The following is a 12,198-nucleotide window of genomic DNA, read 5'->3' as shown; positions in this document are numbered from 1 at the left end:
TGTTAAATTACTCCATAGGGTATTATGCATTTTATTGCATTAGAATTTAATACTAGGCTAATTAAATTAAAGCTATTACATTCCAGGAAAATTATTAGTTAATAGAAAGAGCTATCTAGGGTAAAATATGCAGAGAACCTAATAGAACCATGCAGCTCGCACCCTCGTCGCGCTCAAAGGGGGCGCTACATAGGAGAAGAGTGAATATGGACCATATGATAGAGACATAACTGGCAAAAGCTGAAGTAGGCTACAGTACATGGATAAACCCACATGTAATATACAAACCGCCTATTGCATCAACCATTTCCAAGAAAAAACTTTTATTCGACTACAAAATACTGCATGCCCATGGAGAATCTGAGAAAATGTGCATTTTGCTTTTGTATGTAATCAGTTTTGTTTACATGCATGCAGGAAAAATAATTCCAATTAAGTTAACTGAAGAAAAAAAAAAAAAAAAAATCCGGTGATGTAGCCTATAAAGAATCAATGTCCAGTTATATCTCGGCTGATTATTGGAAATAACATTAAAGTTAAAAATATAAAGCCATCAGTCTGAAATATAACATTAATCTGCAAAGATGTAGCCTATAGGATTAAATCTAATTTGACAGTTACAGACTTACATGAACCTGCAGAGTAGTTTATAACCTGGTTCTAATAAACACAAAGAATTCCGCAAATTAAATGCGACAATATATGTAGGCTAGCTAGTCTATACTGAGGTCGAACATAAAATGTGCAGCATGAAATCGTTTGTGGGGAAAAAAAAATAATAAATAAAAATCCTAAACTAATTTCCAATTAGGGTTGGCTCCAAATCATGTTATTATTAGTATTTTCCACAAAGTCATATGGCACAAAAGATGGCACAGTGCAAAGAACTGTGAAGAAAATAATAGTAATTCTCTCAGTAGTGGCGACACTTTATTGCGCAATCTAGCAGAGCACTGGACTGGGACCAGGTGCAGATGAAAGTGTTTGCGTGCTACGAAAGAGCTCGTGCTATACCGGTGCGAAAGCGCTCGCGTCTCATTGACATCATTCGCATCATCCCGCTGATGCGTGTCGCGGGATGGATGGAGAACACAGTCTCCGCAAAATAAAACAGACCAACGAGGCGCTTCAAACCCTTTCATCTGCACACAGGCAGCAGACGTTAGTATTTTGAAGACTTACTCTTTATATTACCACGATGTTCGGTTCTTGAACAACATTTGGTTATGCATGTATTTTGTTTTGTATGCATTTTGTACTTTTTTTTTACAACTTAGTGAGAGAGCGAGTTTGATGCGAAGACTTGGATGTCACACTTTTTACCATATCAACATGTGGCATGGTTTTTTTTGGGCTGGATCCCACACGAACGTCCTGGAAGAACACTTGGAAAGGAGATCATGATTCACACTAACTGCATGAAGAATTTCCTTGTGTTAAAATGAATGATAAACCCAATAAATGGATTTTCATCCCAATTTTAGCCATTCTTTTTGTTATGATTGGGTACCAGTATATTTGTCCGGCAGGGGGTCAGGCATGCCATTTCAGGACAGGAGACAAACTCGTTAGGATCGGTCCCCCAGCCACTCCAGACCCGACCACCGATGACCTGTACCGGGAGCAGGACCCGGAGGAAGACAGCCCACCTAAATGTGCGTCCAAATTCAACTTCACAGAGCGCGATCTGACACGCGATGTCGATTTCAACATCAAGGGAGATGATGTGATTGTGTTTCTGCATATTCAGAAGACAGGCGGGACCACCTTTGGCAGGCACTTGGTCAGGAATATTCGCTTGGAGCAGCCGTGCGACTGCAAAGCGGGACAGAAGAAATGCACGTGCCACCGGCCGGGGAAGCAGGAGTCCTGGCTCTTCTCGAGGTTCTCCACGGGTTGGAGTTGCGGTTTGCACGCAGACTGGACTGAACTGACCAACTGCGTACCTGTGATTATGGACAAAATGCAGTCTCCAAAGCACAAGAGGTAACGCGCCTCCCTCTTTCTCATAAACTAATTCAGAGAATTAATTTGCCGCTCTGTTGCTTCTAATGGAGGTAATGATGAAGTGTAAAATGTAGTCTGAGGGTGTTTTCACACATGAGCCCACCCAAGACCCCTTTAAGCAGAGCAAAATTGCTTTCACACTTTTAGAAAAGTGGGCTCAGATTTCATTAATAATAATAATACTGATGATGATAATCATCAGTATCATCATTATCCCTATTAGGCTACTATTTAAAAATATTGAATATATAAAAAAAAATCATACACAGTTTTTACTCAGAAATTTCTAGTAAATTTCAAAAAGAAACGGCATTAGTTCATTAAATTAAACGTGACATTTTGACTGGAATAGACGAATCGTTTTTTTCATATTTTTGTAAAAGGTTCTCCAATAATCTTTTTTTTTTTTTTTTTTTTTTTTTTTACAGTGTAGGCTACTATAGTAATATATTAAATCGTAATTCTTCACTTTTATCGCCACTGAGAAATGAAGTGAGGATAGAGTGCACTAACACCTCTTTAAGTAGTCCTAAAAAGTGAAACCAGTTCTGTTTACACTCACAATGTCCCTGTACTTAAAAAGTAGAATCAGGCATTAATTTTGTCCATTTTGTAAAGAGGTCTTATTTTACTTCTAAGATTATAATTATTATTAGTGACTAGTGTGAAATATATATATATAAAAAAAGTTTTGTGTTCATGATGCATTCAGACCTTCTTCAGAGATCTCAGTCCAGTTCGATTTAATGGGGTCTGAGTTAATTTGGAGCATTCACATACAAGCTAAGCCGAAATTTGTGCCAACCACTTTTGCACCCCTGAAATAAATCACTTAAATTTGAACTTAAAAGTAATATATTTCCTCTGCCACATTGTACTGATATGTTGCTAATTCTGGACCAGTTGAATGAGAAATGATTTCAACCACAGAAGCCAATCAATCACTCCATCCTGTGATGTGGAATGTAGTGTCTCCAAAAGAGATCTGTGCTTTATGAATTCTGTACTTTTACTAAATCAAAGTTCCTTTTATTTTTCTAGTCTCTGAGTCATCTATTATGCCATTACTCTTTTTTTTTTTTTTTACTGTTTAGAAGGTATTTTAGCCCATCATTAGCCGTCTCTACCTGTAAAATCTAATCTACTTCACATACTATTTTAAATAGTTATTTACCCTTTCAGAAAAGACAGTATAATTGGGGGTTTTCATTGCCTGTGGCCTCTCTGTGTCACTCCATGATATTATTAATATGACAGTGATATGATTAACTTATCACCCTACATGGTTTATGGCAAACACATTAAAATGCACAACAAAGAGATAACCTGTAAAAATGACTAAATGTCCAGCCTAAATGCTATTTTCTACAGTATCTGTGACCACAGCTTTCTTTCTCAGATTCTATATTCCCGTCTAAAATGACTGAGAGCCTGCGTTGTAATGAACTTTATATGAGGTATCATAAAGCCTATGCCGAGCTCTCAAGCATTCCCATCTATAAATCTGATAGTGCCAGTCTGGACTAGCAAGCCATTAAAAAGTTATTTTAGGTGTTTACTAAGTATAACGATGGCTTAATATGGCGAAAATATACAGACTTTCACTTTTATAAGTGTCTGTGAATAAAAGACATATGTGTTTTTAGTGGCTGCGAATGCTGTTCTCATAAATAGCATATAAAATAGCTTTGTTGTCATCCTCAGCTACTTGCTGATCTAATGTTAGTCCATGAACTATGTTTGACACCACTGGATGTGTCCGTATCTGTTCTGTTCTGTTATCATGAAAAACTCACTGATCACTTATTTTAGCAGTTGCACGCAAATGGATTAAGTTAATTAGTTGCTCAGCCTGCATTTTTTTTTTTTACATCATTCAATGTATTGTAATGAAATAAGATATTAATACTAAATAATACTGAATGTGAGGAAGAGCTGTAAAAAAATGCATTTTGCCTTTAAGGAAGTTTCAGAGAGGAAACATTTATTGGGTGAAGAGAAATTCACACTCGTACCCCAAAACTGCAAGACCACAGTTATATGATTCATCACTGCAGAATCAGCCGGCTCATTCTGGAAGTTCGCAGCCTGTATGCGACAGAGAACCGAAGCCTAAATGAAACATAAATCCATCTTTCGCTCTCTGTGCTTTCAAAATGCTGCTTCGCATTGCTTCTCTAAATATACACCAGGAGATGCAAATAAATCTCTTTTGCTCTCTGAACTGCATGTGGTGACTGTATGAAAATTTCATCCTGATACCCAGCTCTGTTTATTTCTGTTAAGATGGATCACTCTGTGCACGGAGGAGGCTTTTCATGGACATGCGATTCTCATTTTTTCTTGTGTTTAAAGGCCACTTGAAATTTACAGCACTCACAGTATTCCATAATCTAATAATCCAGATTAGTGCAGTAGCGCAAAAGGACTGTGAGATTTTTTTTCCATTGTGAGCAATGAGCATGCAGAAGTAGTTCTCGCAGATGGTGGGTTGGTAATGTGGCAGCGAGGTTTCTCAGGAATGGTTTGGCCTTTTTAGCCCGCCATAGAACAGTGCGTGCACATCGCAGGACCTGGAAAGGTCAGCCATGTCACAGCAGATCAACAGACACTGTTAGAGTTGATGGGAAGGGAGAGAGGCTTCTCTTCTTGTGTCTCTCATTCTGCGTTGTTTGTCTTCTTCTACAGTCATGCATTTCTCTTGCAGGTCAAAACTGTCAAAACAAATCAATAGTTAGAGAATCTTGCTAAGCAAGTTTAAAACAAAATTGACCACTTTTTTATACATATTGCTGGTCTTATTGTACACAATGCATTGGCGCAAGTTATTCTAAATAATATGTAATGTCTACTTTTCAAGAGTCAATCAAATCCCATGAATACAATCAAATCAAGTCACATTTATTGTCAAGTCAAAATTGTTTCAAAGCAGCTTCACAGTAATAAAACAGGAAAATAACAGAATCTGTCATGGAAACTCAATAAGGCAGACAATTCAAAACGTGAAGGCAGAGCTGTTTTTTTTTTTTTTTTTAGTTTAGTTTAGCCAGTTTAGCTTATCAGTAGCCTTAAGCACAACGACTGCGCTCCTTGTTAACATCTGCATTATGGTCCTCGCAGGTCGTGGCATGACGTGTTCATAGCAGGTCACAGGGATCTGTACCAATTTTTTCTACATTAAATATTCTATTTCACACAGAAATACAACCTGTTGCGCAAGTAAAATGGGTTGTGAAAGGTATTTCAGTTGTGTTTAATTAAAGATGCTAATCTTATTATAACTGACCAACCATTTAACAGCACAATTAAGAAGAATTTCAGACCCGACAGGGTTTTATTTGGATGCAGTCCTCACGTATTGTATACCCATAGGCATCACATCAATTTAATTTATGTTGTTCAGATGATAAAACCCCCTGATTTGGAAAAAAAACCCCTGACTCGTTCTTTTCACCTTCCTTTCTCGTTCCTTTATAGCTCTGCCTCTCTTCAGGACCTCTCTCTGCCTCTTTTTATTTTAGCGCTAATTAAATTTGCCAAGTCCCTTGGCATTATAACCAAATAGAGTTTCTGGGCAGTCAAAATTTTGTGCAGTCTGCTGAAATGAGATGCAATTAACGAAGCCAACTGCACACGAGTTCTGAGATTAAAGCACTGCAAACGATCTGCACGTTTACAGAAACAGTCTCTTAGTTTGCAGTTAAAAACAAAAAACACCAAGACAGCTAGTCCGTAATTAGGAACACAAAAGCATTAAAACGGTGTTCTGTTTTTCATAGTGTTGTTGCTTACTGGAATAAAGGTCAGAAGGCATTTTACAAAGTTTCAGTGCACATTATGGAGAGAGAGGCTGCATTTTGGCATTTTGCGATTCCTTTACGTAAGATCCTTAGATATGATCCTCACTGTATTGTCATTTTTGTCAGTTTTATTGGTCACCAGGCAAAACCATAATTCCAATTTATTTGAAAAGTAATAGCATATAATTTGTGTCTGTAGCAGAATTTTGCACAATTAAGAATTAGCTTTCTTTCAATTCATGAATGCGAGTTTGAATTGAATTGGAAGTCTTCACTGAATTAATGAAATATGATGACTCTTTTTTTTTTTTATTTTTTTTTTTATTTTTTTTTTTTTACTAAATTTGTCCACTGCATATGGTGAAACAAAGTCACATTATCTTTTAACACATCAACTCATCAATATTAAAACAGTCTATTTGCATGTGTGCCTGAATGTGTGTTAAGTTTTCATGGCTTCTGTGGTTAGGGTTTTCACACTAATGTAATGAGACCTAGAAAAATCTCCCATTGTTCTTAACGGAAGGCCAAACATTCAGTGCTCCGAACAACCAACGTCCTCCATTCCCCCTCAACAATTAGAGTTCAAATAGATTCACAAGCTCCTCATTTCCCAGACAATCACAGTAATGAGTAACCTGCAGCTGCACTAATGGGCCATTATTACTCACACGCAGAAAGTGATGACATCCTCTTGGCACAAAAACACTCCTTACATGATATTTTATTCATTATAGTCAACACAGAAACTCACAATTACTGTCAGTGTCTACATGGGCACAGATCAATACTGAGACGCCATCACCCATCTTTCGCAAAGAGGCAAAGCGCTTTTTCTTGTCACCTTTTAAATTCTTGTCCTGTTCATCCATGTATGTTCCACACATCACTGTGCTTGTTAGATGGCTGCTGTTGTCATGTTCAGATCCTTTCAGCTAGATCTGTCAGCCCTAGCAGGTTATTTGTGAGCATGCATGAGACTGTGGGATACTAAATTTGTTGGACTTTTAAAGCCTGGAGGGACCTGCTCGAGCCCTGTGCATCTTCATTGGTATGGGATGTTTATTAGGTGCAGGGCTGAGCATGCCCTTGTGGGTTAGATGCGGCGGGGTCTGGAGATTGCTTTCACGTGTCATTAATCCAGGTCACCTTATTCTCTGGAGCAAAAGCTGTAATCCAGTTGCTGTGATAATTATGTCCTAACAGGAAAGGGAAAGTTGGTGCTTCTTTTGAGTCAACTGCTTCTGTTTGAGTCAGGGGTGAGGCTAGAAATGTTTAAGTGGTTGTGCCTGTAAAAACAGGGTGGGTGAAGTGTAGTGTATGAAAACTCTATGTCAAATTGCCAACAGAAAATACCTACAAAAGTTTTATATACACTACTTCTAAAGCATTGATTAACATTAATTTTACTAATGCATTATTAAAATTGAAAGTTGTATCTGTTAACATTTGTACCTGAGGTAACACAAATAACAAAGAACACTTATATTTTTATTATATTTAATATATAACGCAGATGATCTCATAAAGTGTCTCTGTCAGTTTGCGTTCAAAGGAGAGTGAACACTGAGGACTGCAGAAATGTGCGCAGCTGTAAATATTCAGTTTGTTGCGGAGAACAGTATCTAGCCCAATGTTTATATGTTTCTTTCAACAAAGGATGCATCTGTTTAGTGGCTCAAACACTGTATATTGTACCTATGCTAATATGATGTTTCAAACATGCTTGGTTCAGAAGTCTCCAATCTATAAATCCATCCATTTAGTCACAATGCTTTTCCTATATTTGGTAAAAACAAAAAACAAAAAACAAAAAAAACTGCAGACTATGCCATATTTAAGTAAAGTCAAATGCATGCTACAATTCAGAGCAACAGCACGACTCTGATTGTGATATAGCTTTTAAGTTCAATAACAAAGAACTTAATATAGAGTACACATTTTGACCACAAGTTTGCTCTACCAAAGAAAAATAACCAAACAAAACCAAAAAGCGCAAACCAAATCTCCAGCCAACACTCAGTAATTCATTCCTAAAAAACAATTGTTATTTTGAACAAATCGGTAATATGAATGATTCAGCAACTTGTTTATTAAGAGACACTTGTTTCTTTACTGAATGAATCTGGCTGCATCCAAAAACGTGTTCTCCCTGAGTAGGTACTTCTTTTGAATAAGTAATTATTTTACAGAAATAATTTATGTTCTATGTAGTATGAATGTAATCTGGAAACACTACATTCGACATGTTGTCATGTTGTCATGTGACCTGCCAACATCATTTGCATTGTTTCCCTGTCATTCACATATTCTCTTCATAAGTAATCCGTTACTACTCTTTTCACATACTGTTCTTCACCTATGCAATAGGGAAGTATGCAATTTTGGATGCAGCCACAGTGTTTTTGTCTGACAGTGTCAGATGCTTTGGTTATACTAATGATACAGTGAGTCATTACAAAGATCATACTAGCCTCATTTCTTCCCTTAAATTGATTAACAAACTGTTTTCGTATCTCCCAAGTCAGATCTGACACCAGGAAGTGTAGCTGCATCTCCTGATATTGATGAAAATCTGTATAAATATTGAGATTTTTAGTTGTGCACTGTAAAAGTGTAATGAGACAGGTCTTGCCAGAGCAGACGCTCAGCCCTTTTGACACTGCTGTCAAAAAATGCTGCTATAGCATATATGACTCTCCAATAGTCTAAACCAGTTTTCTTATTGGATGCAGTCGCATCTTTATCAGCCTGGACTTAAAGCTGATGTATAGAGAATATAGAGATATAAGGAAGTATTAAACAGAGTTTATTGGATGTAAAGAGTTGTTGTAAAATGAGTACAGTTTAGTTATGAGACATTTCCCTTACGAAAATTAACCATGGTTTTACCACAAATAAAGAATTACACCAAAAGTGTGCACATCCAACAGACCAAAAGCTCAATGCAGGTGCTCAACCACAAAAAGTTGCATAAAGGAAGAAAGTTGTCACACCTGGAGAAGACGAACATGACAGGAGATTTTTTTTAATGGACTGAAGGTAAATATCCACTTCATCCAGTGCCCTTTGTTCTCTGTGTTATACAATATCCCGACTGAAAGAAAAACCACTGAAAATGATTCAAACGAAATGTGACTGAACTGTCCGAGTGATTCAGAGTGAATTGCGAACTGATTCAGACCATTTTGCTAAACCGTTTAACCAATGAACTCAAAAGAACCGATTCTCGCAAACCGGAGATTATTTATTACACTAAACAGCTGACAGAAAAACGTGCGACACGTCTGTCATGGGCAGCAAAAATGTATTCTCGGGTAGATTTACTGTATTTTCATCTACAGACCAAGATTTATCAAGGTAAGAACAAGGTTTTGAGCACAGGTTTTTATACTGGCTCAACTGTTAATAATCATTTCTTTTGACAACATAGTTTGGGACATATTTGTTTGATTAAGCCATGACTGTGATTGGCTTTATGAAAGTGAATTTATGAATGTTTTGTTCTCATAATTACCATAGCAGAAGTTAGAGTTTCATTACAGGCTTTTCTCAGAATAAGGCTGTGCACAATGTAATGGTGTTAAACATAGACATTCATTTGATAACAGATGAGTCACACATAGAGGTGACGCCTGCTGGGAATCACAACTGTTTACTTCGGAACCCTTTGGAATATAGACTATATATATGTATATTTGTACTGTGGAGAACAGACTATCTTTATACTGTGAGCTTCAATTACTGCTGTCTGTTTGTTAGAAGACCATGTAGCCCTCTCCACAAGTAATAACCGAGCTGCACTTCTCAGTTTGGTCATACTGATACGGATCCATTAATATCTTTCTGATTTTAAACAACTTTTATGTTTCTGTTACAGGTTATCACTGACAATTATTTTTGACGTTCCTTCTGTATGTGTTTTAAAGAACATAAATTGTTTACAGTAATGCACTTACAATGGATTTCTATGGGGCAAGGAATTCAACAGTTCAAAAGCAGAAATGTACATCTTGCATTTAAATTTTTATTTAAATTGCTAATATTAATTCCTCTACAAAACTTGATATTTAAGCTATAAAGATTTTTTTTTGTTAGTGGTGGGACTGATATTCTAGGCAGATAAACTTCTGGTTTTGTGTTACCAGCATAATTCTTGTGGGTGGATTTTTTTTCTCTGTGTAAACGGTCCTTTTCTGGTGTCCTTGTGTTAAAATGATTTCCTGTGTTAAAAAGCGTTTTTTGAAGCCAGAAGATTTCACAGAGCTGTCTAGTTATTAGATTCCGAATCTATTTCTGGGATCTACCAGAATTGCTTACAAGAGGCCCAAGTATTTGAAATAAGATCTCTGAGAGATCTTTCTAGAAATAGAGCAGACATGGAAAAGAACCAGTACTTGGTCTGTGATGATGTTAGAGGAAACATTTTTCATTCAAACCTGCCACACAGTAATACCTCATTTTGCGTGGTTACCATGTCTATACCAGTGAGTCTTATTTTTATCGTCTTTTATTTTGGAAGGAAGCCAGTGCAGTGCAAATTTAGTGTTGCAGATGTCAGTGTTGCTGCAAACAGGGATTTACTCCCCTTTCACCACTTTCCTGAAGCACTATTTATTTGACGGATTGACAGATCAAACAGTGACAGGGAAAATGCCAGCTCAGAGGCTTTCTGTGTGTTATTTTTCAACCGTGATCAGTCAGGCCTGACCAAAGGTATCTGTAAAGTAAGTCACTACAAGCATGATTCATCACCGCCACATGGTAAAATGTCATATTTCCTTATTTGGCATGACCCTGCTGACAGGTAAATGATGTGAAAAGTGGGCGGGCGACGACAGGGAAGGGGCAAAAATAGAGTCACATTCATAACACTTAATCTGATCAGCAGACCTAAATCTGACCCACCTGTACTGTTCAGAACCTCTGACAATTTTGCTGTGCCTTACAGGATAAGGCTGAAAAAAACTGCAGCCCAAAAAGACATGAACTAGTGAAATGCTGTTTAGTTGAACACCATTATAGCCTATATGGAGAGGAAAATGGCGTAAAATTGTTCATGACATTTATTTTTCCTTAAATCATATCACTAAAAATGTCAAGGCTATTTATTCCAGTATTACAGATTAATTGTAATATTGTTTGGTTTGCTTGTTTTACTTATATATATATATATATATATATATATATATATATATATATATATATATATATATATAGGTATAGGTGTTTTGAGTATTATGTTTACTACTACTAGTAGCACTAGTGGTGGTAATAATAGTAACTTGAATTGCAAGAAGTAGTTGGTCATGTGATCTCTCAAGCTACAGTATTTCTGTGATTTTATATGGTAGGGCATTTTATCACTATATTTAATGATAGATTTCTAGAAAAATATGAGAATCAAAAGCTTTGGTGAAACTCTCCATCTGCTTTCCTTGTATTCTCATAGGTGTCTAGGAGAAATAGATGAGAAATTAAAGAGATTTCTTTTTTTTTTTTTTTTCAGATGTGGTCTCTTTCTTCCTCTGTATCACATCTTGGAGCTCTGTCACTTGAATATGAGACTGTCAGTGTTGTTGTAAAAGGTCTTTTTTGTGTCTGGATATTTTCATGATGTGCCTTGAGTGGTTTTGAATGCTGAGAGCTGAGTGCTTGAGAACAGGGTATGATCTCAGTGAGCAGATTGCCATCCAGATTGCGTCTTTAATTTGCATGTTTATAAATAGGCAACTCTATGTGACACAGCTTACATTTGCATGACCATTTGATATGTTTGCCTGAACTAAGCACAGCACTTCTTAAAATGCATCTGATTTGTATCTTTGAGTTTGTGTCAGTTCTTTATAGTGTGATCAAAGAAGTCCACAAACTTTCATGTGCAACCTGTAGTTTCCTTACTTGAAAAATTGATAATTTTAGGAAAGGTAATTTTGATCATGTATTGTGTTGGAACTCAAAATTTTTATTTAAAACATTTTAAACCTAAAAAAATTAACAACACTATTTGATACATCAGTGCTCATGTGATGTATTACTCTTCAGGAAAAGTTTTGTTATACATTGCGTGGGTAGTACTAACAATAATGAGTTATTTAATGTTTACTTTATATACAGTAGTGCTTCAAACAGTGCTCAAGTCTTTTTATCAAAACATAAATGTACATCTTAAGAACATGAACCCATGAATTCCAGATTGATAGAATAGATCATGTATGTGATCCAGTGGTCCAAACAGAATGAGTTTGAGTGGAAAAATATAAGTCCAGTCAAACAATCGTTGCTGGAGTATTAAAATGAACGGCAATGACCTGCAGGTCCCACACCACAGAGCAAGGACAAAACAAAAAGTACAGAGAGTGCAAACACAAGATGGCTAATGCGAATATCC

At 36.6% G+C, this 12,198-nt stretch overlaps 1 protein-coding gene across 1 annotated transcript in view; it reads left to right on the top strand.

The window, feature by feature from the left end:
- The first annotated feature begins 997 nt into the window (after positions 1 to 997).
- The window catches only part of LOC109095745 (heparan-sulfate 6-O-sulfotransferase 3-B-like), a 41,938-nt gene continuing 30,737 nt past the window's right edge, over positions 998 to 12,198 (top strand). Inside the window, exon 1 of the mRNA XM_042763788.1 lies at positions 998 to 1,986. Coding sequence (XP_042619722.1) covers positions 1,442 to 1,986 — 545 coding nt within the window. The 5' untranslated portion in view covers positions 998 to 1,441. The remainder of the gene's footprint in view (positions 1,987 to 12,198) is intronic.

This window comes from Cyprinus carpio, chromosome A9 (genome assembly GCF_018340385.1).
Source record: "Cyprinus carpio isolate SPL01 chromosome A9, ASM1834038v1, whole genome shotgun sequence".
Classification (NCBI taxonomy): domain Eukaryota; kingdom Metazoa; phylum Chordata; class Actinopteri; order Cypriniformes; family Cyprinidae; genus Cyprinus; species Cyprinus carpio.
This window is presented reverse-complemented; position numbering and strand designations above follow the sequence as displayed.